This window comes from Mytilinidion resinicola (genome assembly GCF_010093595.1).
Source record: "Mytilinidion resinicola strain CBS 304.34 unplaced genomic scaffold BDZ99scaffold_4, whole genome shotgun sequence".
Classification (NCBI taxonomy): domain Eukaryota; kingdom Fungi; phylum Ascomycota; class Dothideomycetes; order Mytilinidiales; family Mytilinidiaceae; genus Mytilinidion; species Mytilinidion resinicola.
The window spans coordinates 1,440,249-1,463,990 of NW_022985440.1; the positions used below are offsets into that span (position 1 = coordinate 1,440,249).

At 52.8% G+C, this 23,742-nt stretch overlaps 10 protein-coding genes across 10 annotated transcripts; 7 read left to right on the forward strand and 3 right to left on the reverse strand.

Annotated features, from left to right (window-relative positions):
* Positions 1-1,499: 1,499 nt before the first annotated feature.
* On the reverse strand, positions 1,500-3,742 carry BDZ99DRAFT_567843 (uncharacterized protein; the record flags this gene model as incomplete). The annotated part of the gene is made up of 2 exons (XM_033727733.1): positions 1,500-3,015; positions 3,073-3,742. The coding sequence occupies 2 exons, from the start codon at positions 3,740-3,742 to the stop codon at positions 1,805-1,807; spliced, it is 1,881 nt and encodes a 626-aa protein (XP_033581138.1). The 3' UTR covers positions 1,500-1,804.
* A 2,716-nt stretch (positions 3,743-6,458) lies between these two features.
* On the forward strand, positions 6,459-6,664 carry BDZ99DRAFT_516785 (uncharacterized protein; the record flags this gene model as incomplete). Its single annotated transcript, XM_033725104.1, has 2 exons — positions 6,459-6,537; positions 6,588-6,664. The coding sequence occupies 2 exons, from the start codon at positions 6,459-6,461 to the stop codon at positions 6,662-6,664; spliced, it is 156 nt and encodes a 51-aa protein (XP_033581139.1).
* Positions 6,665-6,850: 186 nt separating this feature from the next.
* Positions 6,851-8,605, reverse strand: BDZ99DRAFT_410524 (OTU-domain-containing protein). The gene has a single exon (XM_033716591.1). It carries the CDS (start codon positions 8,131-8,133, stop codon positions 7,093-7,095), a length of 1,041 nt encoding a protein of 346 aa, XP_033581140.1. The 5' UTR covers positions 8,134-8,605; the 3' UTR covers positions 6,851-7,092.
* Positions 8,606-8,794: 189 nt separating this feature from the next.
* BDZ99DRAFT_495713 (chromatin structure-remodeling complex protein-like protein rsc1) lies at positions 8,795-11,965 on the forward strand. The gene is made up of 4 exons (XM_033723394.1): positions 8,795-8,991; positions 9,069-10,060; positions 10,113-10,672; positions 10,737-11,965. The coding sequence occupies exons 1-4, from the start codon at positions 8,846-8,848 to the stop codon at positions 11,715-11,717; spliced, it is 2,679 nt and encodes an 892-aa protein (XP_033581141.1). The 5' UTR covers positions 8,795-8,845; the 3' UTR covers positions 11,718-11,965.
* Positions 11,966-12,405: 440 nt separating this feature from the next.
* On the forward strand, positions 12,406-13,352 carry BDZ99DRAFT_567847 (uncharacterized protein; the record flags this gene model as incomplete). The annotated part of the gene is made up of 4 exons (XM_033727734.1): positions 12,406-12,472; positions 12,557-12,633; positions 12,701-12,802; positions 12,945-13,352. The coding sequence occupies 4 exons, from the start codon at positions 12,406-12,408 to the stop codon at positions 13,152-13,154; spliced, it is 456 nt and encodes a 151-aa protein (XP_033581142.1). The 3' UTR covers positions 13,155-13,352.
* A 44-nt stretch (positions 13,353-13,396) lies between these two features.
* Positions 13,397-14,934, reverse strand: BDZ99DRAFT_410532 (uncharacterized protein). Its single transcript, XM_033716592.1, has 3 exons — positions 14,680-14,934; positions 14,430-14,630; positions 13,397-14,372 (listed from the first exon to the last, which is right to left on the reverse strand). Exons 1-3 carry the CDS (start codon positions 14,793-14,795, stop codon positions 13,844-13,846), a joined length of 846 nt encoding a protein of 281 aa, XP_033581143.1. The 5' UTR covers positions 14,796-14,934; the 3' UTR covers positions 13,397-13,843.
* Positions 14,935-15,065: 131 nt separating this feature from the next.
* BDZ99DRAFT_459888 (TPR-like protein) lies at positions 15,066-18,954 on the forward strand. The gene is made up of 2 exons (XM_033719259.1): positions 15,066-15,401; positions 15,451-18,954. Exons 1-2 carry the CDS (start codon positions 15,141-15,143, stop codon positions 18,616-18,618), a joined length of 3,429 nt encoding a protein of 1,142 aa, XP_033581144.1. The 5' UTR covers positions 15,066-15,140; the 3' UTR covers positions 18,619-18,954.
* A 198-nt stretch (positions 18,955-19,152) lies between these two features.
* On the forward strand, positions 19,153-20,492 carry BDZ99DRAFT_459890 (60S ribosomal protein L10-A-like protein). Its single transcript, XM_033719260.1, has 6 exons — positions 19,153-19,594; positions 19,687-19,695; positions 19,786-19,834; positions 19,887-19,922; positions 19,973-20,096; positions 20,154-20,492. The coding sequence occupies exons 1-6, from the start codon at positions 19,383-19,385 to the stop codon at positions 20,381-20,383; spliced, it is 660 nt and encodes a 219-aa protein (XP_033581145.1). The 5' UTR covers positions 19,153-19,382; the 3' UTR covers positions 20,384-20,492.
* A 254-nt stretch (positions 20,493-20,746) lies between these two features.
* BDZ99DRAFT_459892 (acyl-CoA dehydrogenase family protein) lies at positions 20,747-23,039 on the forward strand. Its single transcript, XM_033719261.1, has 3 exons — positions 20,747-22,004; positions 22,057-22,201; positions 22,343-23,039. The coding sequence occupies exons 1-3, from the start codon at positions 20,951-20,953 to the stop codon at positions 22,677-22,679; spliced, it is 1,536 nt and encodes a 511-aa protein (XP_033581146.1). The 5' UTR covers positions 20,747-20,950; the 3' UTR covers positions 22,680-23,039.
* Positions 22,872-23,683, forward strand: BDZ99DRAFT_232760 (uncharacterized protein). The gene has a single exon (XM_033713529.1). It carries the CDS (start codon positions 23,101-23,103, stop codon positions 23,566-23,568), a length of 468 nt encoding a protein of 155 aa, XP_033581147.1. The 5' UTR covers positions 22,872-23,100; the 3' UTR covers positions 23,569-23,683.
* The last annotated feature ends 59 nt before the right edge of the window (positions 23,684-23,742 follow it).

The window sequence follows — 23,742 nt, forward strand, 5'->3', positions numbered from 1 at the left end:
TGTCGCGCCGAGGGACGGCCATGGGCCTCAAGCAGAGGGAAGAGCCGCCTCGTCATGCTGCCTCGTGCAGCGCTTCTTCTTTGACGTCGGCCTCGGCCATTGGGAGATGTGGAGCGCCCGGCGATGCCTGCCAAGTCAGAGGCGTGTGGCCGGAACAACGGTCATGGCACTTCCCACGCAGCCCGTCGCTGTCCCGGCTGCTCGTTGTGCGTGGAGCTGGAGCTGTCATCTTTGGGCCCTTCGAGGTGCGCCGATCGCCTGCGCCGCTGCGACGTCCGCCGCGATGCGTGCTCCCTCTGCTGGGCCCTCGCGAATCGGCTGCTGGCCTGCGTTGCACATCATCACGCCAGCAGCTGAGGCCGACGTCGTCGCTGTGGCACAGGCCGGGTGAGCCACAAAGGATGTTCACCCCGCGAATGAGCATGGCCCCAATGCGGTCTAGACGTGGCGGTGCGTACGTGGACTTGTCGATCTGTGGCTCGCCATGGCGTGTGGCACAGACGCCGGTCGAGAGCCAGCTGTGGCGCCGCGTAGACCTGCAGGGCGCGGTGCCGCCGTTGCACTGGCGTTTGGTGTCGTCGAGAGTCAAGACTCGAGCGCGAAGACATCATGCCATGTTGCGTGACGGCGCTGCTTAGGCGCGTCGGAGAGACTCACCTCCAAGTAGGGAGCATCTCCTGTACGACCGAGTGCTTTGCCTCTGCCAGCAGCAAGGGGGAGTTGGGCTCATCTGCCACCACTCGCTGCGGGTCGACTCCGAGTAGGAACGTCGTAAGGTTTACGCATATGTTTTTCCACCATGTGTCCTAGTGTCCTCTGCTGGCCCCTGTTGCCGGCCGAGGGAGTGCACTGTCAGTTGTCACGGCAAGTCCGCATCGGGGACCAGCACAAAAAACGGCCCGGAGTCCCTTTTCTGAGTGTACCTAGTTTATAACGCCCTATCCTTGCCATATGGTCAGTGTCGACCAAAAGCGAGCATATGAGAAATCCATGACTGGTTTGAAATGTGTGCCCGTTTACCCTGCTAGCGATCCATCGAGTGCGTTAAACTGTCTGCCTCGCCTGCTGGCCTTGTTTCAGATGAGATGTGTATAATGAGCGTTTAATTGCGAGCCCACATTTCGAATTTCAGAACGTCGTCGGTTGAACCGGCAAGCTGAGGCGTCGTCGGCGTGCACCCGAGAGCTGTGAGCGATCATGCACCTGGTGATCAGCCTGCAATTCACAAATGCTGGTGGGACATGACATGATCTTTTCTTGACATTGCGCCCCTAGCGAGGGGTCCACAAATACGTCCAGAGTTATCCCAAAGCGTGAACCGGAGTGCGGAGTCTGCTCCGACGACCACAACATTGGTTTATTTTTCACCGCTAAAGCCAAATGTCTGATCTCTGCATACGACATGTGGGGGGAAGGAAGCTCGACGGGGATACTGTAACGTGGGGCTGGTCAGAATTCAATCGCAAACATCAGCTGTGAAGAAAACCCGCCGTCTGCTGCCCCGAGCGGTCTCGCACTGGCGCACGCAGATGTTGATATCAAGTGTGTTCCTGTTTGGGTTTAGTCTACAGCATAATACCGCGTCTGAAATACGGGATAAGTCAAGCGAACCAGTCTGCTTCCAGTGACATGCTCCACCGGCATGATATACCTAGGTATGCAGGGTCTTCCGATACGCCTCCCCGATTACAGTTCCTGTCGCAGTCCCAGTATAGCCTATACACCGTGATGAGACTATGGATTCGATCTTGTCCGCGTATCCTCAATCCTTAAGGTCCGATCAATTTCCAAAACTCCCTGCTCCCTAGCAGCCAAGACATCCGTCCTGGGGTTGATTGCCATGAAGGTTTTTCTGCGTGGGAAGATGGGACGAGCTACTATTCCTCGAACCAGTGTTCGAGTGTTGCTTGTATCTGCTCTTAGTCGTGACACTGCTTTCGGTGCCAGAGCTCTGACCGGAACCGCCTCCTGCAGCTCTTGCAGCTGCCAAGGCGAAACTGTTTCTGGCATTGGCCGTATGCTCGATTGATCTCGGGGTCCCAGACCTAGCCCCCACACTTGTAGAACTACCCGGCCCGACTGAGAAACGCCTGCTGCTTTTGATCGAGGAACCGTGTCGAAGAGCTGTCGCAGAGCTGTTGACCGAGCTCGCGGAGTCTCTCCGCGTCAGTGAGTCTTCATAAACCGACGTCAGAATGCTAGACGGCGAGTCTTCTCGTCGCACTCGCGCTAAGGGATGCTCTTGGAGAGGAGTTGGTATCATGGACGGTTTTCGAGTCTCAGGACTGGTGATAGTGTCGACAGCTAGAGGCGCCTGGGAGCTCAACTTCTGAGCTTGAGAGTACGATGAGGCCTGCACATTGCTTCCGGGGTTCGCAAACTCGGCTGCGACTTGATCCATTGCAGATATGGTCATATCATCTCCAGGGTCAAAGGAGAAATGTCGGCGAGGGTGGCGATCGGAGCTTAGCTGAGGCTGCGATTGAGAGTGTCTCGGTCGACGCTCAAGGCCCCAATCTCCACTGTCAGTATCTTGTCTCGGTTTTGAGGACGCTTCGGAGAACTGTTGTTTTAACATCGTATCGTCTTTACCTTCGAAAATATCCACAAGCCGCGGGAGCATCGTCTCTATGCATATGCCGCGCCGACGAGCAAGTTGAATGACGAGGTCTCGTAACGCAACGAAGTCTTCCCCTTCAGCCCTTGCATCTAGTATCGTATTTGTTGTTGCCCCTTCTTCATCTGGTAAGGCATCTCCGGCAGAACTGAAAGTGGAGTAGGTGTCCGAGGGATCATCGGATTGACTAGTTTTAAGCGCACCTCCGCCTTGAGATGGCAACATGCTCTCACCGTGTGACGGAGCTACTTCGTTACTCTTGGTCCAATATGATAGCGAGTGCTTGTGTCGTTTATCCGGGGGAGTGCCAACAGGTAGGTCATCGTGAACGTTCATATGGGACAGCGTCCTGGATAATGCTTTCATCTGGTTTGATGGGGACTTTGAGCGCAGAACCACTAGATAATATTCTGTCAGTATGCCGCAGAAAGAACTCGGAATGCTATGATTGTTACCTCGTTGACCCTCCCTCAAGAAGTCTTGATTAACCTGGTCTCTCCACAAGAACTCGTACGCTGTTTCGAGCTGCTCCTCAGACTGTGTCTTATGGACCTTGCGCTTTCGATGGATCACGCTGCCTTGTCGCGCCCTCATTAGCTCAGTCATTCCTTGTTTGCCTCTTGCGATTATCAACTCTAGCCGTCTGATCTCGCTTCGGAAGTTATGCTCTTCGGTAGCCCATCGCTCTTCTGCCTCCTTGAAGCCATCAAGTGTCTCCTTCAGAAGCTCGTCCAATTTCTCCTTCTCTTCGCGGAGGTTTCTGTAGTTCTCGATAAGGTGCAGGAGGCCGCTGTTGTGAGCCACTGGGAGGGGCTTGTTGGGATTCCTGAGGAGCATCGTGGATATTGACTGTACCACCATGTAGGGATCAACTTTTGGCTCGACGTCTGCAGGCTGTCCAAGGTTGTCCCAAAAGTTGTCCGAAAACAACTCGTCGGACTTTTGCGGGGCGGAGATGGCGAGGTAGTTGGACAGGTATCTTGTCAGCTTCGGCCTAGGTCTTAGCCGTGAAGTCGAGCGCTCGGAGCCATTGTCGCTGTGGCGGTCGTCCCCGTCATCTGCTACGGGTGTCTTTGAGCGAGTTGGGTGCGCAATCTTCTTCCGCCATGTGTTGATGTCAGTCATGGCTGCGACACCTCACCAGGCCGTGTTGACAGAATCTCAGTGCGGGTGAAGGAGGAGAGAAAGACTGTATGTGAGACTCTAGGCGTCGCTGAAGAGCGAAAGAAAGAGAGGATGTGCCTAAGGCAGATGAAGGTGGTGTTGAGTGGAAGGAAGGAAGAGGTGGTGGACCGATGCTTACAAGAAAGGCAAGAGCCGCCACGAGCACCTGCAAGCGTGTCAACGAAGCGACCTACATTCACATTTTCTCAACGGCGATGAGGATCATCACCACGATAGCTACATATCGAATGCCTAAGCAGCAGTTCCTCATAGTTTATGATCCTACAACGCAGCGGCAAAGAAGACTTGCAAGTGATACCGAGAACCTGAAACTGCGGAGTCATCGCTAGCAAAAGGTCACCGTTGCTGTGAACGCATCAGCAAGATGCAGTGACTGTTATAGGGCATACGCCTTTTGAGAGTTTATCACGCACTTTTCATAGCGCAATAGCATCTTCAGCAACGAGACGTCCTGCTTGGCGGTTCTGGATGTTTCGATAGCCTCCCATGGTCCCATGGTACCCCTTTACTTGGCAGCGCGCACAGTATATCTTGCGCATGCCTCCCTCTTCCTTTCTTCTCCTCTTCATGGGCGTCGTAAGTCATCACCACCATCACCACTACCGCTTGCCAGCACTGCAAACATCTCCAGCGCTCCTCACCTCTGGTCAAAGGATGCCGATCGGTTGTGCTGGTGGCACGTTCCGCGTCTACCCTGGGAAATAGCGTGACAGCCGCGCCTCTCTGCCTTCTGGCAGCTGAGACGGCGACATTCAAGGTTCGATTCCTTGCTTGGACCACGCACATCAGACTCGCCCTCTGGTGCCTCATGTGCAATGGATCATTGCGTGGTCTGGTGCCCGGTTGCGCGTCTGCTTCGGCACAAAGCAACCAACCCCATTTTTTCATTATACCGCTCAGCTTGTTTGGGAGTATGAAGAAGAAATTTCTGTCCTGTGCGGGAGTCTTAGGAGATCACAGCATGGGATGGGGATGGATGAGATGGAATAGAGGTGGATACGGAAGGGACAGCTGGGCTGGGTAGTGATGAGACATCTCTCGTAGCGGGAAAGAAAACGTTCAGCATGTACTCCAAATCAACACTGCTCCTTATCTTGAAAATGAACTGCCACACATTGAAGTATGTGAATAACCGATTAAAGCAACCTTCCTATATGCATACTCCCTCTGAGAAGAGGTGTTATACTAAGTCAAACAGCACCAACGAAGCAAACTAAAATTAAACAGTGGCCATCGCTGAGGAAAGTTTCACGACTATCATTGATTCTCTTCACTTTCAGGTAGCTGGGCGGGGCTAAGGGGGGCTGATGTGTCCGCGGGTAAATGAAGTAGAGTCCATCCGTGCTACTCAGTCATTAGAACCATCAAAACTAGATATGACGTACGCTTGAATACAGGTACGAACCGACAATTCTAATTCCTTTTTTCCTTTCAGCCTTGAGGCTAGCAATCAGAAGCAATACCCTGAGAGTCCTGAGACTCTAGCGACATCGAATTTGTAACACGGTCAACACATCGGCTTTACCATGTCCGCATCTACCCGATTAAAGAGCTCTCAAGCACTATAGTGTTTCTCAGAATGAAAGTTGCAAGCGTTAAGATAGCAACCCAGGCATGAACTTTCAAGCTATAATGGTTCCCTACGAAAGGAGGTCACGTATGGGGCTCTTGATCGAAGGACAGAAGACTCGGAGTTGGATCAAGATTTTGCAGCAAGGCCACCTACATCCAAACGTGGTTTAGCCGCCGACCGCAACCACACCTCATCAAGATTCTCTCAATTCAAGTGCGCGAAATGCTATATAGCCAATCCGGGAGAAGACAAAGATAAGAGTAATAAATGGTGTACAATCGTCTGCCGATGTGATCTTTGATTGGCTAGGTTTTGGGAAAATTGCTCCCAAAATGGATGGTTTCAGCATTGTTCGACCACCGTTTCAATCGGCGAGGTCTTCCAAATTTTCTGCTTTTCTCAATCAACACACATAAAGACGTTCAGACTTGACTACGTCTAGTCAAGAAGGTTCTCTATACAAACATTTATGAGCTTCGCCAAGGCGCTTCGCGAGCGCTTAGAGGCTAAGATGCAACCAAGTCCGAAGAGCTTCACATCTGCAACACGACCGAGAGCGCGTGCCTCAACGGATCTCATGCGCTACACGCACTGGCGCCAATCGACGCCACAATCAGCAGCCTGACACGCCTCTTGGCACAGATATCCATCTCCGGTTCCTGATCTCCCTCCACAGCCCCAAAAGACAAGCTCACCCAAGAACCCGGCGCCCAGGTCAGGCACTCCATAGGCCAGCCTGGGGCCAACGTCATCAGATCCTCAGCCACCCGCCCTCATGCGCCGCTGGAACGTCAACTATCCGGTTTCACGGGCCGCCTCGATACCGCATCGGTCTCAATTCTCCATCAATGTCTGTCTCGAGTCCCAGGGGGCTGGCAATGCTATGGCTTGGCGGGCGGGGGATCATACAAAAGATCATGCTTTCCACTTGGCGATGAACCCATCAACTACACACCTCGCTTTCAAGCTGTACTCTGTTTTCTTACCATCACATTCCTTTGTCGCCGGCCGACCGTTTACATTCTCTCAAAAAAGTCAATTCAAGCCATCTCGTTTCGTTATTACACGCCTTCAACCGCAAATATGAAGTTCACCACCATTATCGCTGCTGTGCTCTCTTTGGCTACCTTCGCTGTTGCGGCTCCTGTTCCTGCAACTGATGGTGAGATTAATAGCGATCTACCTGGAAGAACCTCAAGCTAATTCGTGTAGATGTCGCCGCTCGCCAGAACCATGGCATGTGTGTCACTTCCGACGGCACCACAGTCACACAGATCGAAGGCTGCTAGACGTGCGACACACGGAATCGAAAGGAGGAGGGATCCCAGACCGGCAGAGGGCTTTCCCGAAGACAAGCAAGCGCAGACGGGCGACCAATCCAAACATTGCCTAAGTGTAATGTCAAATGGGAGACTTGGGGGTTCTTAGGTCGTTGTAACTTCACTCGACATTGGGGGTTCACACAGAAAATAGACCTTTTAACGGCTATAAGTAATGACGGATGCATTGGAAGATCAAAGTGGAAAATCTGGATGAAATTGCATAGGGGTGATGTCGAATATTAACAGTTAGAAATAAGATGCCAGTGAAAGGGTATATTACCGCATCCCCCAAGATGCCATGCCGTGTATGCTAAAAACGTGATAGTGTCGCTCCCGCTGTAATCCACGGCACTCTAATCCATGTCTTCGTAGTGAAGAATCAGTCTCTCGCTCCATCAATCACCCTCGCCGAAGTCACTGTGCCCAGTCGCAGTAGCATGCTTGACCGCCTCTTTTTCACCCTTCCCTCTCCATCCGCACAGGTTGCATTTGATTGAGAACTTCTGGGTATTTGTATAGTATCCTCCTTTTTGGAGCTTCCGGCAGAGCTCCACTGCAGCTTCCAAGATCTCATCTGCATCAGCGTCGAAGACCTTCTGGTCTAGTTCGGCGCCCAAGTCTGCATGCGTATGCGGAGGATCCGATGGACTGATTGCTATCGTATCGTAGTGGACCCCGGAGTACACCACAATACACCTCCTCGGTTGCCCCTCGTTGAATCGATAAACATGCAAATTCTCAACGTCGATACTGCAGATCTCCACCCCGAGCTGCTCCGAAAGGATGGTAAGTTCGATTGATCCACCCCACGAAGACTCCATCTGTATCCACTTGCAGTACTCGTCGGGTGTTTGCTCGAGTGTGACAGCGTTGTACTTTTCCGGGTCACTCTGGATAGCCTGCGCAACTACTGACCGCAGCTCCGTCATAGCATCCAGTTCATCGCTCAGCACTGCGCTTGAGATGGCCCGGAACAGACAGCTGTTGTCATCCGGCATGACGCGGAGCACGACAGTGGCGCCGTGGGAGGACAGTGGTATTTCCGGTGGATCTTCGAGTGCCGCATTCTTCCGCCGCTTCAAGGATAACGGCCCCATCTGGTTCTTCGGTTTCGATTTTGTAGGTATGGGGGGAGGAGTGAGGGTGTTCGATGTGCTTTGGGAGGACGGCTCTGATGTGGAAGCCTGCGCCAACCCTTCGCTTTCTCGTGCCAACACTATTAGTTGCTCGCCGTTGAGTTCGAGATCAGTCTCTTTAAGGAGAGTCGGAAGACCATAGAGTGAGGGATCGAGAGACTGTGGCGGGAACCCCCATTTAAGGTCAAACTCTGGGAGACTGGAAGCTTCTGATATGCTGGTGAGCAGATCGGAGACAGTGGCGTCATCTGAGAGTGTGATTGTAGAGACGCCCGAAGGCGCTCGTATCCTTAAGCGCATGGTTGATCGTGCCAGAGGTAGGCCGAGTCGATTCTAGAGGTGAGGCTCTCCAGCAAACCGGTCGTGGTAATCCTCGGTTCCTTCTGAGGCTGCTTCGCTGGCTGTGGTCGTGCAGCACAAACACGCGGGTTGAAATGGACGAAAGCGTTGTCGGGCAGTGAGATTGTGGGGTCCACGTATGGTGAGCTGTTGTCCAGGTTGTACGAGTTTTATAAGCTGAAACGAAGTGAGGAGGCGAAGGAGGAGTTCCGGGCGACAAGACGGTGAATGTACATGACCCTGCCGAATGATAGACCCTCCCATAGGGCTGTCAGCACGTGCACTTCCGCGTCGGCTTGGCGGTAACAAAAAGTGTGGAGCCATGGTACCCACCGCTAGGACAACGGCGCGGAGAACGTGATTCTCCAAAACTTCTTCAAAATTACGATTAGACCAGGCGAATCCCGTCTCGGCGTCAAATCCGTGATACAGGTTGTGGATGTGGAGTTATATGCAAAAAGGTAACGGAACCTCGAAAACACCTGAGCTCCTTTGCCTGCCAAGAGTTGCCGGAAGTGGATACAGCACTAGTCCCATAGAGGGCTAGCGGAAGATCAATGCTTGGCGCGTTCCCAGCTTCGTTTCCCGGGTCGTCGCAAGCCAACGCCCAACGCCGCAGTCGCTTTGCTACTCGCGGGGTATAAGTACTAATTCGGGGGCATTCAGAGCAGACATGGCAGCCAAGCGCGCCGAGAGCGACACACCGATTCCGTCGACGGAGACCAACCAGGTCGATGGCGGATCCTCGATCGTTACCGAAGACGAGTGGAAGGGGATGTCGACCGTGATGAACGCCATATATGGGCATCGCATGGAAGAGTACGTTCGGATAATATATCCTAGTTTGGTGGGGAAGAGAGGGGCTGTTGGGCGCATGAGCTAACATACATACGCAGTGGCTACGACCCTTCCAAAATCTTCCAGCGCAAAGTGAACAAACGAGCGGTGCCGGACTATTACGATGTGATCAAAGAACCGATGGCGCTTAGCATCATCAAGCAGAAGATTGGCGCGAAGGAATACAAGAGCTTTCAAGATTTTGTGAGGGACTGCGCTCTCGTTCCCTACAACGCCCAGGTCTACAATCTGGCCAACTCCCAGGCCTATCAAGATGCTCTAGAAGTTAAGGGTGTGCTGGAATCGGAACTCAAGAAGCTTGTTGACGAGAAGGTCATCACCGAGGAGGTTGGGACGCTCCCATACATCGGCGAGATTCCCGACCCGGACCAGGCCGTGGCAGAAGAAGACGAGGAAGAGGATGAGGAGGACGATGAGGAGGACGACGAAGACGGTGAAGGCGAGGGCGAGGGAGAAGACTCTGAAGACGATGGAAAGCGGAAGAGAAAGCGGGGTGTGCGGTCAACTGCAGCAATCGCGAAGCGGGAAGGAGGCGCAAAGGCTAAGGAAGACCCGGCGGCGAAGGCAAACGATCCTGAGTCGAGGAAGAAACGAGGCCGCCCCCCGCGCGTTGATACCCCTATGGAAGCCCGCATCAAGGCGATCATGAAGGGTATTAGGAAGCCCAGGAACTCACTAAACAAGCTCATGGTCAGCCATTTCGAGCGCGTTCCCGACAAGGCTGCTATGCCAGAGTATCACCAGGAGATCAAGACCCCGATGGCCATGGACCTCTTGAAGCGCAAGCTCAAGCGGAAGAAGTACAACTCTGTGGACCAGTTCATGCAAGACGTGGAATTGATGTTCGAAAATGCGAAACAATACAACGAGGACGATAGCCAAGTCTACAAAGATGCTGTTCACCTACAGAAGGAGGCCCGTGTTATTGCTCAGCAAGAAAAGGAGAAACCAGATAATGAGTACGTCATGGAGGAGGGTCGTCTGCCTATGCCCAACGGCATCCTACACAATGGCGAGCTATGGAAAGTTGGTAAGCAGATCATCATGCGACCCATAGTGGTGATATATTCTGACGTTTCTAGGTGACTGGATTCACATCCAAAACGCTAACGATCTTACCAAACCGATCGTCGCCCAAATCTATCGAACCTGGCAAGATGCTGAAGGCGGCAAGTGGGTCAACGCGTGTTGGTACTATCGCCCCGAGCAGACAATCCATCGATTTGATCGCCATTTCCTCGAGAACGAAGTAGTGAAGACGGGCCAGTATCGCGACCATCCGATCGATGAAGTGGTAGACCGATGCTTCGTTATGTTTTTCACCAGATACAACAAAGGCCGACCTCGTGACTTCCCGGCCGACAAGGAGATCTATGTCTGCGAAGCTCGCTACAACGAGGAGAAGCACAAACTAAACAAGATCAAGACCTGGGCTAGCTGTCTACCCGACGAGGTCCGCGACAAAGACTATGTTATGGACTTGTTCGACGCTCCCCGCAAGCTCAAGAAGGTGCCCAGCCCGATCGCGTACTTGCTCAAAGACGATCAGAAGGAGACCGATGATCTCCCAAAACCCGAGTGGGGCGCAGAGAACGCACCGCCGAAGATTGGAGCCGTTCATAGGCGGCCCCGTGATCCAAAGGTGAGTCTTTCACTTGCTTCTCACCCCGTTTGCACCCCGTTTGCAACGCTAACGGCTCAAATAGGAGTCCCCACCACCAGAGCCGACTCCGACGCCTCCTCCGCAACCTCCGCCACCTCCGCCACGACAAATATCAAGCATTCCGCCTCCAGCTACCAACGGCTACAGCAACGAATCGCGGATGGACTACGCCATGGGGCAGCCTTCGGGACAAACCCCCATCCCTGCGCCAACCCCCCAACCCCAACACATTCAGCCCAGCTACACGCCGCAGCAAACGCAGCAGTATAATCAGCACTCCGCCTCACCTGTGCCTCCAATGCAGCATATGCCGGCCTCCCAACCATCGAGCTTTGCGGCAATCACCCCACACCTACCTTTCGCAACCCCTCAGCCGACCCATCACATGGCGCAGTACGCGACGCCTCAGACACAGAGCCTATATCAACAGAACCCAGTCAGAGCGCCGCCACTCGGCTATAAGACCCCGCAGCCCGTCGAGGTCTACCACCTGAATGACCACGCTAATGCGAACATCCCCCTGGAAATCCGTCAACAATTCCACTGCGATGAACAAGGCCACGTTCTGTTCTTCACAGCGCCTCCGATTGACCCTCAGACTCCGCCAAAGGAGGGCGCAGCCCTGGGCCACTCCGCTAGGTATCTCGCCGCGAAGAAGAAACGAGAGGCTTTGCTGGCTGCTAGGCGCAAGGCGGAGGAGGCTGAGCGCCCTGAAAAGGACCGTTTGGCAAAGCGCAAGAGAGAAGAAGATGATCAGAAGTTCCAGAAAGCGGTTGGAGATTTGCGCGTCAAGGCAATGAAATTCCTTGAGAATCAGCTAGCAGAGGCTACGGCGAAGGAATACCAGGTCCTCTTCAATGGCGATGTTGAGAGTGGAGTTGAGGCGACCGTGGACAGGCTGGCCGAGATGCAGCAGACCCAGGCGGAGCGGAACAAGGCGATGGCAGAGCGGAAGGCCAAGGATGAAGCTTCTGCCAACGTCCCAATTCGTGGCCTGAACGTCACTCTGGACGAGAGCACTTGAGGGTGGTGAAGCAAGGGCTGTAGAGCGTGGACTGTACTTTTAGGTTTGCATGTTTCGGAGCAGGCGGGTCTTGGAGTTGACTTCTGGCTGGTACGGAGTCTCAAAGGGTTTCACTGCTTGTATTGAGGTTCTCGCCCGAGTTGGCTTCTCATAGAGACTAATTGGTAGCCATGAGATAGCTCCAATAATTGTTCTGATCAGATTCTATATGTTGGCTCAACTAAAATGAATCTGGGTTACGTTGTGACACTTCATAGTGTGTCTCGTCATAGTATCTGCACACCTTTCTGCTACCGCTTATGGTGGCTCATGTTTTTTTCAGAGTTCGGAATCAGATGGAAGCTCTACTTTTTGAATATCTGGTAAACTCGTTAGGACACCTCACGCGGTGGCAGAGGAGTGTAAATGGATTAGAACTGTGATCCGTTACCCTAGATTCCTGAAAATACTATGAGGCTCTATAAGTGTTGCTAGAGAATTGTGCGGATATCTATGACCACGTACTGTACAGGAATGTGAGCCATTCAATCAGTAGTTAGCAATATGCTGGCACCGTTTGATGTCTCGATAACCGTGACCCCTGCGATTATCGACCAATCACAGACCACACATTTTTTCAGGCCGAAAGCCATGACCTATCTTCGCAGCTATCCCCAAGCATCAATCCATCCTTTTGATCACCAGCAACATGCCAGCCGCTTCAGCTAACAGCGGCAAACCCTCACGTGTGAGGCGGAGGAAGAAACGGACAGAAGGTAAATCTCATCCTGAATAGAAGACTTTTTCACTTCCTCAACCCTTTTCATATCGACTCCAAGTACCAAGCTCAAGCTGAACAGTTTCCTCGTCTGAATCCTCCTCGTCGTCAGATTCGGAGAGTAGTAGTGAGTCAGAGAAAGATGTGAAGGCTGCCAAGGTATGTCTTTGCACCTTAAAAGATGGCGGGAGTGGGTTTTCCGGTTCTAACGTGGCGGAAGGCTCAGCCGACGAAGGACGTTAAGAAGAAGAACCCGCGAAAAATACAGAAGAGGGAGTCGCCCGAATCTTCAAAGGACTCTGAAGACTCAGAGGAAGTCGATGATGCTGTATTTGCCCCTTCTTTTACGGCTGTTCTGTACAAACAAGATTCTGTTACATCCCATTTCTACCCGTAAATTCTTCAATCCACCAGCATCCCAGACATACCATTTCTTTCCCAATTCTGTATCATCCTAACACCTCCCGCAGCCGCCACCACAGCCCCAAGAACCAAGCGAAGATTTCAAATCCTTCTACCTCCGCAGAGTGACCACCGAGCTCGCGGATGACCTCGACAAAGTGCGTCAGGCCAGCGATTTCCAAGACCGGAGCTTGCCTATGCTTGTGCATGCCCTGCAGCAGGGTGAGAGTATCTTCTCGAAGGAGGAGAAGGCGAGGATTCTGGCTGGGAAGAAGTAGGCAGTGTGGTTTTGGGTTTATTGGAGATTTGGTATCATTAGGGCTTCTGTCGGAGTTAATAGGCTGATTTTGCATCTGAAGCAGGGCCTTGAGGAGTTGACATTAAGATCTTGCGCTGAGCAGTACGTCTAGAGGTCCGTCAAAAAGTTTAGCCCCGCTCAAAATCATTCTATGAAGCGTCTAGTTTCGAGTGTGGTGCAATAGGATGTCAAAAACGATATAGGCACCTTGTAGTCTGATTTAGCTCGTTCAACGCTTGACATTAAAAGTATTTTTGAGTGATATCTGCTGAGGTCCATCAGGGGCGCATCAAGTACTCAAAAACTTCATACGCAGACGGCTAATCTAGAGCTTAGTGCAAGAGAGTGGTAACCAAAGATACAAAGTACCCAAGGTCCGATTCAGCTCGTTAAAGCCGTTGCATCTAAAGCTCGATCTCAGTAGTACCTGCAGAGGTCCGTCAAGCTACCAATCACGTATTCAAAGACATGATTCGAGGCGTGTGATTTGAGATCTCGTAGAAAATTGGGTTGAAAATAGTATCGCTTCTGGTCCACAATGTTAGAGCTACGAAACGCCGTGTGCTGAGCCAAAACGTGCAACTATTATGCATGAATATCGTAACGTCGTCACGGTCGTTCAGAACGATAAAATCACCTCAGGGGAGCCTCAACTGGTTCTCAGAGCCCTCAACCATCCTTCCATTCAAACTCGATTCGCCATGCCAACAAGAACGGATGCTTGATGATGACCATGTCATGCGCTAGTTTCATGACCTGCTCCCTTTTGTCCTTCTTCTCCTGCATGGGCAACACGACAAGCAGGTCATAAGCACGTTGGAGTAGCTTCTCTTCATACCCCCTCCTCGTCTCATCATCATTCGTCCAGTCGATGATGTTCTGGTATAACGCCTCTAACTCGCTCTTCTGGTAGACCTCCCGCCTCGTCTCTGAGGTCACCTCTGCGATCCTCGCCCCGAGCCGTGTCTTGCGCTCGCCAATCAGCCGGTTTATTAGCTCCGATTCCGACGTCTCCGTGATCTCAGCCAGGCGCGTGTATGTGAGGGACGGGTGCGGCAGGCGGCCTTCGAGGAACGAATAGACGGGGCTGGTGGGAAGCTGCGTCGCAAGCGCTTTGGCGTATTGGGCCTTGGTGCCGTGCTTACAGGCGAAGTCGACGAGCTTGTCGATGCTACTCTGGGCACGGTGTGCGTCTTCTCTGCAACCTGTTAGATCTTTTCTCGGCTACAGTCTACACTGTGGGCCATGCACGTACGCAGCGGCGTAGATCTCAGCCAGGCGAAGCCCCACGGGTATGTATTCGTCCACTCCAGCGGGACCCTGGCTCTCTAACACGCCCTCCAATCCCCTCCATGCTTGAAGGTCGTCGGGTTTGATCTGTGTCGCGGTCTCGTAGGCTTTTGCGGCTTCTTGCGTTTTGCCAGACTTGTCGAGAGCACGGCCTAGGAACAGCTTCCTGAGTTGCTGTTAGATCTAGATGGTCAGGTGGAACTAGTCGAGCTTACGCGAAGTAGTTCTGCGCGTCCAGATTGAGGACCTTGTTGGCTTGGGATATAGCCTCGGGGTAGTTTCCGGCGTCCAGGGCAGCCTTCGCGGCTTTGAGGCCGGCTTTGGTGGCCATGGTGGGGGTTTTCTGGCAATTAGAATGAATCACCGTTTGGGACGTACGGGAGTGAGAGGGTAGGGCATCTTTACTAGTGAACGAGATAGCTAGAAGCTATAGGCATTAACGACTCATGCGTAGCAAGTGTTAATAGTGAGACGATGGAATGTGAAAGCTCGAAATGATTGATGTCAAGGGCGTCGATCTGCCGCTAGCACGAACGAGGTCAAGCGACTTTTCAGCCCTACGTCAAACACCACAACACCCTTCCCTTCGACGCCGCTTGTGGAATTCTTCTGGCAACACAATCACCTACTCTTTCTCCCTGTCCATGGAAGTACCAGGTAATCATACGCCTTCAGAATGACAGATCAAATAGGCCTCGGCCTAGACGGTGCACAAGATCTTCAAGACTTTGATATTGGCGTCGTCCGCGAATTCATCACTTTCTTCCCTGACAATGGACTTTCCAAGGTCCTGAAGGGCTATCTGAGTAGCGGCGCCTCTCAATTTCCTCTGAGAGCTACTAGTGCTACTGCAGAAGGAGGTGTCAGCCTCGAGAACGACGAGGAAAACGAGGAGGATGTTCCCCTCACTTCGGAAGATTGTTTGGTGCTCATGACGGTTAGTCTGACGCTTTTTCAGAGCGGAACTTCGACTGATGAATTCTAAGGATGGCGTGGACGAAGCCAAAGACTCAGTTCTGGCTCACCGTTTGATGAGCGAGTACTATCTGTTCTTGGAAGAGTATGAAAGCGCCGTCGAGACTACCCGTAGGGGACTGAAACTTGTTGCAATCGAAACCAAGAAGTCGGGCCTCAAATTCCAGAAGATTCTAGATGCGTTCAATAGCACCCTCGCGACAGCATTAATTCACCACCAGGCCCCAAAAAACCATCCAGAGGCGAGAGATATATTCGAAGAGATCCTTCGTCGAAAGCCACAGTTCACTCCTGCTCTTATAGGACTTGGTCTGATCTTAGAAGAGGAAGAAGAGTATGCCGAAGCAGTTACGTTTCTTGATAAGGCCTTTGAGAATGACCCGGGCAATGTACGTATCGGTGCGGAAGCGGCTTGGTGTCGAGCTCTCAACGGAGACTATACTACTGGTCTGAGTGAACTCGAAGAGTTCCTTGAGTATCCCCAGATGGATTTGAAGCTGCCTCGCGCTAGAGAACTCCGAGCGCAGACATTGTATCGAATCGGAATCTGCCTTTGGGAACTAGACTCTTCTGCCTCTGCTCGCAAGGATCGACAAGGATCATACGCGAGATTTCTTGCCTCCATAAAGGCCAATCCCAATTTTGCACCTCCATATACCAGTCTCGGAATCTTCTACGAGGACTACAAAAAGGACCGAAAGAGGGCTCGGCAATGTTTCCAAAAGGCCTTCGAACTCTCCTCTTATGAATTAATCGCAGCCGAACGACTTGCCCGGTCGTTTGCAGATCAAGGAGAGTGGGACATTGTCGAGGTTATTGCGCAACGGGTGGTCGGCTCTGGAAAAGTTAGGCCGGCGCCTGGTTCTAAGAAGAAGGGCGTGAGTTGGCCGTTTTCTGCTTTGGGTGTTGTTCAGATGAACAAACAAGAGTACCAGAAAAGCATCATCTCGTTCTTGTCAGCCCTCCGAATCAGTCCAGATGATTACCACTCTTATGTTGGACTAGGAGAGAGCTATCACAACTCCGGTCGCTATAACTCAGCTTCGCGAACGTTCAACTATGCGGAAAATCCCACAGATGGAGTTGAGATGAAGAAGTCCGGCGAGAGTTGGTTTACCAAGTACATGCTAGCGAACGTTCATCGTGAACTGGGAGAGTTTGACGACGCCATTCGAGGGTACGATTTAGTGCTGAAAGAACGACCTAAAGAATTTGGAGTTTGTATTGCGCTACTTCAGACTTTGGTAGAAAGCGCTTGGAGGAATATTGAGACTGGCTTCTTTGGGGCAGCCGCCGATAGCGCCCTACGAGCAATCGGCGTCGCTATATCTGTGTCCGAATACAAGCCACAAGCCTTCAACTTATGGAAAGCCGTTGGAGATGCTTCAGCTATATTTTCCTGGGTTCAAGAGCGGCTAAGCGATATACCTTTGCGGAAGATAGAGAGCCTGCTGAAGGTTGATATCGACAGCAGCATTTATGACCTATTCCATGAGACTGATGGCATTGGATCCGGCCAGCTTGGTCTCTTGTCTGCAGACGACCAAACAAGCCCTGTTCTCGCTCGATCCCTGCATGCATCAATTCTTTCTCAGAAGCGAGCTATACATAGCTGTGCAAACGACATACATGCACAAGCAGTGGCCTGGTATAACCTGGGATGGACGGAACATCGCGCTCATGTTTGCCTCGAACAAAACCAGGATTCTTCTCAAGGAAAGGCAGGCACCACAATGCTCAGAGCAGCCATGAAATGTTTCAAGCGCGCTATTGAACTTGAGGCAGGAAATTCCGAATTTTGGAACGCTCTTGGTGTCATCACGACGCCATTGAATCCCAAAGTAGCTCAGCACTCCTTCGTCCGCAGCCTCCATCTAAACGAGCGCAGCGTGCGCGCATGGACGAACCTAGGGACCCTTTACCTCATCCAAAACGACTTGGAGCTCGCTCATCAAGCGTTTTCTCGTGCGCAATCTACAGATCCAGATTACGCTCACGCTTGGCTCGGAGAGGGTCTCATTGCTCTCCTTTACGGTGATCCATCGGAGGCCCTCTCACACTTCACCCACGCCTTTGAGATTTCCGATTCTGCGAGCTTAGTCTCGAAGCGACAGTATGCCCTTTCATCGTTCGACTATCTCATCTCCACCCCGTCTGCCTCGAGCAACATTACGAATCTAATACAACCCCTCTTCGCCCTCCATCAACTCGCATTTCAGAGACCTGATGATGTGCCATACCGACACCTTGCATCACTTTTCATGGAACGCGTTGGCAACCACGACGCCGCAATCGAGGCTCTGACTTCTCTATGCGGTACAGCTGAACAGGAATACGAAGAATCAGAATCCCCAGCTTCGCTCTCTCGGTATGCACACGCAAAGACAGACTTAGCGAGGAATAAGCTTGCCGCTCACAACTATTCCGAGGCTGTAGAGGACGCAGAGACAGCATTAGATCTGACTTCTGACGCTGACTCCTGCTCCATGACCCCAGAGGTACTTCGCAAGACTCGACTTTCTGCTCGGCTTACTTCTGGGCTTGGTCACTTCTACCTCAACGACATGGACAGCTCCCTAGCATCTTTCCGTACGGCACTAGAAGAGAGTCAAAGCTCGCCTGACGTAGTGTGTCTTGTTGCCGAGGTCCTCTGGGCAAAGGGCGGCGAAGAGGAGAAGTCGGTTGCACGCGAGCAGCTCTTCGAGAGCGTCTCAAAGCATCCGAATCACGTTGGCTCAATCACACTGCTTGGTGCCATGGCTGCGCTGGACGAGGATACTGAGACGATGGAAGCAGTTCGCGATGATCTGGCTTCGTTAAGGATGAAGCCGAATCTAGGTGTCTTACAGCTTATTCGCGTCGAGGAGGTCCTTGATGCTATTGCATTCATCAATGGCGGCGACGAGGGCGCCGAGAGGGAGACCAGACATAGTATCATGCTTGCACCTGGGAAGGTGACTGGATGGGCGCAACTGGCCGAGGTCAGCGAAGAGATATTCCCGGCACAGATGGCGCTCAAGACGGCGGAGAAGAGTGTTCCACCATTGGGAGCACTCGGTGCTGTGGAGCTGAGTGAGGCATTCTCAGGCATAGGAACCTTAGGAGATGCTCAGAGAGCAGTTTCATTGGCGCCATGGGCTGAAGGAGGCTGGAAGGCCATGGGGAATGTCCTCGAGTGAGGTGAAATGAAAAACGTTGAAGTCTGAGCCTCAGAGACTCGGTTTGATCCTCATGCTTCCATAGCCTTGAAGATCGCATCAGTTCGGAGTACTAAGCATGCGAGTCAGGTTGGCAAGTCTGTAAAGTAGAGCATATGCAGGCATTAGGCGGATGCATGGTTTGTACTATAAATGGGTTTCATGAGAGACGGGATACTAGAAGGTTACAGTTGAACAAGACTGTTCCACGAAAGTATGATAGTTACAAACAGGAAATCTTTGAATGCTTCTTCCAGCGCATTCGGCTTAAATTGCTTGGAGGAGTCCATGCTCAGCGAGGTCTTTCTCTGTTTGCAGTATCGTTCAAATTGCTGAGTACAATCTTGACTCTGAAGACGCTCGGAGTCAATATACCCCGCGTAGTTCCCCTTCGAGAGCCTGTAACAGACTAGCGCAGGAGTTGATTGGCGTGATGCTTACATACCCCTTGCTGCATATCGTGACTCCATATCCCTCACTTTCGTGTGGCAACAGTGACTCACCTTGCTGAGACCTGCAGAATACGACAGCCGGTTAGCCATTTTCTCACTGCAAATCTCGGTATAGAAGTTGTGGTTGGTGAGCATTAGGGCGCATCACGTGAGAGATTAAGCGAGACGCCAACTTCCGGGGCGAACGTCAATTTGAATTGATAAGCAGCGGATCGCACAAAACACCGACGTCGCCGTCGCCATCTTTCTTTCATCCTCCTCCACCCGTCGAAACCTCACCCCGACACCTTCAAAATGGCCCGCCGACCTGCCCGCTGCTACCGCTACTGCAAGAACAAGCCGTACCCCAAGTCCCGCTTCAACCGCGGTGTGCCCGACCCCAAGATCCGCATCTTCGACTTGGGCCGCAAGCGTGCCTCCGTGGACGACTTCCCGCTCTGCGTCCATCTTGTTTCCAACGAGTTGGAACAGCTCAGCTCTGAGGCGCTCGAAGCCGCGCGTATCTGGTAAATATACCCCCAGGAGGCTCAATCAATCCCAGGCGGAGCTTCAAGACAATGAAACGTTGCCTTTATGAATTTTTGCTAACTCGTCGCAGTGCTAACAAGTGCGTTGAATCCAGTCTCTTTTGTCCCGACCGTCGACGGACATACCAAGCACCTGAGGAAGGAAACTCTGGCTGATACAGTGGATTTAGGTACTTGACCAAGAACGGTGGCAAAGATGCGTTCCATCTACGCGTGAGGGTATGTTTCGAGCAGAAACCACTCAAAAACGGCATAGGCTAATTGCGTTCAGGCACACCCCTACCACGTCGTCCGCATCAACAAGATGGTAAAGATATCACCCTTTTAAGTGACGAGTGCAAATCTAACATGCTCAAGTTGTCGTGCGCTGGTGCCGATCGTCTTCAGACCGGTATGCGTGGTGCCTTCGGCAAGCCACAGGGTCTCGTTGCCCGTGTCAAGATCGGACAGATTCTCCTCAGTGTCCGAACTAGGGATTCCCGTATGTCTCAATAGCCTCAAAACTGGCTTATAAATGCTGATTATAAATCTAATTTAGAACGTGCCCACGCTCTCGAGGCCATGCGCCGATCTCAGTACAAGTTCCCCGGCCGCCAAAAGATCATCGTCTCCAAGAACTGGGGCTTCACCTCCATGCGCCGCGAGGAATACATCGAGGCCAAGAAGGCCGGCACCATCAAGCCTGACGGCTGCTACATCAAGATTCTGTCTACCAACGGACCGATTGCGAAGAACGTGGCGGCTTTCCCGTCTGCTTTCACTGCGTAAGCATGATGGGTGACATGGGATAGCGAATGGAGAGATGGAGAAAGGGTTGTGCTCATTCAAAACCGGAGGTTGTGTAGTTCAGATACCAATGCAACATGATCCGATCACCATATATTCATCCTCTAATATCTAAACATGGTAGAAACGTGTGTGGTGAACGGCAGGTTTTATACAAAACAGATGAAGAAGATTGATCTCGAAAAGCTATACTTCTAGCAATGCAGTTAAGCTGAAGTTTTCGTCTAGCAATCCGCACCACAGCTAACCTGTAGATATATTCTGCATAACACTAACTCAGATACACAAATAGACCAAGTCTAGCAAGGGCATGTCGCATTTACAGATCTGATATGCGGCCGCGGGGTCTCCAAAATAGTGCACCACGAACCTCGGCACCTGCCACTCGGCCGATCACAAAGCTCGAAGCTGACCTTACGCTGAACCACGACAGCTCTTAACGTCCCATTGAGCTCCACCATGTAGTTAGTTCCAAAACTTCTTCCACTCCTTCTTTTCTTTCATTTTCCCTTGCCTTTCAGTTTTCCTCCCCCGTTCTTTCCGCCCGAAATGCCTCACGAAACCCTGACCCGCGCCACCGTCGCGTCCCACAACACCCCCGACTCCCTGTGGTGCATCATCGACCACCGCGTCTACGACCTCACCGACTTCGCCGACGCCCACCCGGGCGGGTCCGTCGTGCTCGAGCAAGTCGCGGGCACCGACGCGACCGAAGCCTTCTACAACCTGCACCGGCAAGCCATCCTGCAAAAGTACGCGCACCTCCGCATCGGCGTGCTCGACGGCGAGACGCCCGAAGCCATCGTCCCGCAGCCCGGCGACCTGTGCCCGGTGCCCTATGCGGAGCCGCTGTGGCTACGGCCCGAGTTCAAGAGCCCGTACTACAACGACAGCCATCGGCGGCTGCAGAAGGCGTTGCGGGTATTCGTGGACACACACGTCTACCCTGAAGCGCAGGCGCGCGAGAGCGACGGGAAGTACATCAGCCAAGCGCTGGTCGACCGCATGGCCGCAGAAAACATGCTGAGGATGCTGCTCGGGCCGGGGAAGCACCTGCACGGGAAGGTGCTGCCGGGGGGCGTGAAGGGGGAGGAGTTCGACTACCTGCACGACCTGATCCAGGCGCAGGAGTTCAATCGGGTGAACGCGCGGGGGTTCCAGGATGGAAATATGGCGGGGATGGCTATTAGCCTCCCGGCGATACTGCAGTGGATGGGGGATGAGGGCGTGAAGCAGCGGGTCGCGGAGGAGGTGTTGAGTGGGCGGAAGAAGGTGTGTTTGGCGATTACGGAGGCATTTGCGGGGAGCGATGTGGCGGGGTTGCGGACGACGGCAAGGAAGACGGAGGATGGGAGGTTTTACGTTGTGAATGGAACGAAGAAGTGGATTACGAATGGGATGTGGTGTGATTATTTCGTGACGGGGTGCAAGACGGAGAAGGGGTTTTCGGTCATTCTGGTTCCAAGAGGAGAGGGGGTCGAGACGAGCTTGATCAAGACGTCGTATTCGACGACTGCGGGGACGGCGTTTGTGGAGTTCAACAACGTGAAGGTTCCGGTGGAGAATCTACTGGGAGAGGAGCATAAGGGGTTCGGGGTGATCAGTAAGAGAAGAAGCCGTATTAGTCGAAGTACTCAGGTTGCTGATCAACGCAGTGAGCAACTTCAACCATGAACGGTTCATGATGGTCTGCGCCGTGGTTCGAGCATCTCGGACGGTAGTAGAGGAGTGCTTGAAGTGGTCCAACCAGCGGATCGTTTTCGGGAAGAAGCTCATCGAACAGCCCGTGATTAGGCAAAAGTGAGTCATTGTATTGCTTTCCCTCTTCCAAACAGTCACGAAAGATTGAGACTGGAAACGGAGCCAGCTAGCGGCAGAATCCGAAATGCAAACCCCGAATGTCACTCTACGCGCAATTTATCTAGGGCTGACGGGATATAGGCTGGCGAGGATGATATCGCACGTGGAAGCCAACCAGGCCTGGCTCGAGCAGATTGCTTATCAGATGAACAACATGAGCTATGCGCAGCAGGCGAAACTGCTGGGTGGCCCTATTGGATTGCTGAAGTCGTACTCGACGCGCTCAGCCCATGAAATCGCAGACGACGCGGTTAACATATTTGGAGGACGAGGTTTGACCCAGACTGGAATGGGCAAGGTCATCGAGATGTTCAACCGTGGCAATAAGTTCGACGCTATTCTCGGTGGTACAGAAGAGATATTGGCAGATTTGGGTGTGAGACAGGCCATGAAGGGGTTCCCGAAGAGCATGCTCTAGCCGAAGCTGTTGTGTGGAACATGCCGAGTTGTGGGGAGACTTGGAGGCACAGGAAGAATTGTCGATGTAACATCCGCATCTATAGCTGTCCAGGGGGTTTCACTGAGCTAAAAAAGGGACGAAATAGGAAATGTAGGTTAAATTCCAACCTACCACACTGTATCACAACCTCGGAATACAGGACAACCTGGGGATATAGGACGGGGAATGTATTAGGGGCTCTTTCTGGATGCAAGTCTCAAACTCAGAGTCAATCTCGATGTGTAGAAACGTGCCAATGTTCTAACCGCCGGCGAGCTGCATATCACGTCTGGGCGTTCTTCATCACGATGCTCAACGGAATCTGCAGCATGGGCACGGCGGTAAGGCCAAAGGCACGATTCCCGCGCTCTCTAGCTGTTGTAATATCAGCTCAGCCAGAATGTCGGTGAGTAGCGCTCGAGGGTGGGCAAGTGCGAGCAGAGTACGTGTACAGAAGGAGGCCCCCCCGCGGGCTCAACAGATGCACCGCACGACGTGTCACCACCAGGGCAGGGCCAGACCTGGCGCCGCGCGACACGACGGACGGTACCGAGCAGAGGCGACTTTTGACAGCGAAGGAGAGCGAACTCGGCTGCTGGTGGATGACTCGGCCCCGGCTGGGCTTGGGTCACGGGCTGTCAGTCACGGCGGCGTCCATTCACACGGCGGCAGGCCAGCCTCACAGGCACGGCGGACGGCTCGGCTGGGACTCGGGCATGCTGCAGGCATGGAAAGCCGTCGAAGGGCCAGATGCACGATCCCGACTCGTGCGCTGAGTTCGCAGCTGCTGGGGCTTGCCGCCGACGCCGCATCGCCCGTCCAGAGTAATATGGCCCTCCGCCTTGTCCAAGCCCCGTCACCTGCTTAACAACACCCTTTCACACTGCTCTGCTGATTCACTTCCCTCCACCGGCCTTTTATCAACCTCCTCGCGCCACACTCTCCTTCGCTCTTACAATCCCTCATAGAACCAACCTCCCTGCCATCTTCGCGCCCGCCTTCGCCTTATCTCCACCACTGCTCACAGCGCCACCACGCCTGT

What these genes read in the sequence shown, in the direction of transcription:
- BDZ99DRAFT_410524 (XM_033716591.1), bottom strand. Translation starts at nt 8,133, where the DNA reads ATGCGCTTAAGGATACGAGCGCCTTCGGGCGTCTCTACAATCACACTC.
- BDZ99DRAFT_495713 (XM_033723394.1), top strand. Translation starts at nt 8,846, where the DNA reads ATGGCAGCCAAGCGCGCCGAGAGCGACACACCGATTCCGTCGACGGAG. An exon ending in TATGGGCATCGCATGGAAGA is followed by an intron (nt 8,992 to 9,068) that starts GTACGTTCGGAT and finishes ATACATACGCAG; the next exon opens with TGGCTACGACCCTTCCAAAA. An exon ending in TGGCGAGCTATGGAAAGTTG is followed by an intron (nt 10,061 to 10,112) that starts GTAAGCAGATCA and finishes TGACGTTTCTAG; the next exon opens with GTGACTGGATTCACATCCAA.
- BDZ99DRAFT_410532 (XM_033716592.1), bottom strand. Translation starts at nt 14,795, where the DNA reads ATGGCCACCAAAGCCGGCCTCAAAGCCGCGAAGGCTGCCCTGGACGCC. An exon ending in GACGCGCAGAACTACTTCGC is followed by an intron (nt 14,631 to 14,679) that starts GTAAGCTCGACT and finishes ACAGCAACTCAG; the next exon opens with GAAGCTGTTCCTAGGCCGTG. An exon ending in GCTGAGATCTACGCCGCTGC is followed by an intron (nt 14,373 to 14,429) that starts GTACGTGCATGG and finishes AACAGGTTGCAG; the next exon opens with AGAAGACGCACACCGTGCCC.
- BDZ99DRAFT_459888 (XM_033719259.1), top strand. Translation starts at nt 15,141, where the DNA reads ATGACAGATCAAATAGGCCTCGGCCTAGACGGTGCACAAGATCTTCAA. An exon ending in ATTGTTTGGTGCTCATGACG is followed by an intron (nt 15,402 to 15,450) that starts GTTAGTCTGACG and finishes ATGAATTCTAAG; the next exon opens with GATGGCGTGGACGAAGCCAA.
- BDZ99DRAFT_459890 (XM_033719260.1), top strand. Translation starts at nt 19,383, where the DNA reads ATGGCCCGCCGACCTGCCCGCTGCTACCGCTACTGCAAGAACAAGCCG. An exon ending in CGTTCCATCTACGCGTGAGG is followed by an intron (nt 19,835 to 19,886) that starts GTATGTTTCGAG and finishes AATTGCGTTCAG; the next exon opens with GCACACCCCTACCACGTCGT. An exon ending in TGTCCGAACTAGGGATTCCC is followed by an intron (nt 20,097 to 20,153) that starts GTATGTCTCAAT and finishes AATCTAATTTAG; the next exon opens with AACGTGCCCACGCTCTCGAG.
- BDZ99DRAFT_459892 (XM_033719261.1), top strand. Translation starts at nt 20,951, where the DNA reads ATGCCTCACGAAACCCTGACCCGCGCCACCGTCGCGTCCCACAACACC. An exon ending in TAAGGGGTTCGGGGTGATCA is followed by an intron (nt 22,005 to 22,056) that starts GTAAGAGAAGAA and finishes TGATCAACGCAG; the next exon opens with TGAGCAACTTCAACCATGAA. An exon ending in CAGCCCGTGATTAGGCAAAA is followed by an intron (nt 22,202 to 22,342) that starts GTGAGTCATTGT and finishes GACGGGATATAG; the next exon opens with GCTGGCGAGGATGATATCGC.
- BDZ99DRAFT_232760 (XM_033713529.1), top strand. Translation starts at nt 23,101, where the DNA reads ATGTCGGTGAGTAGCGCTCGAGGGTGGGCAAGTGCGAGCAGAGTACGT.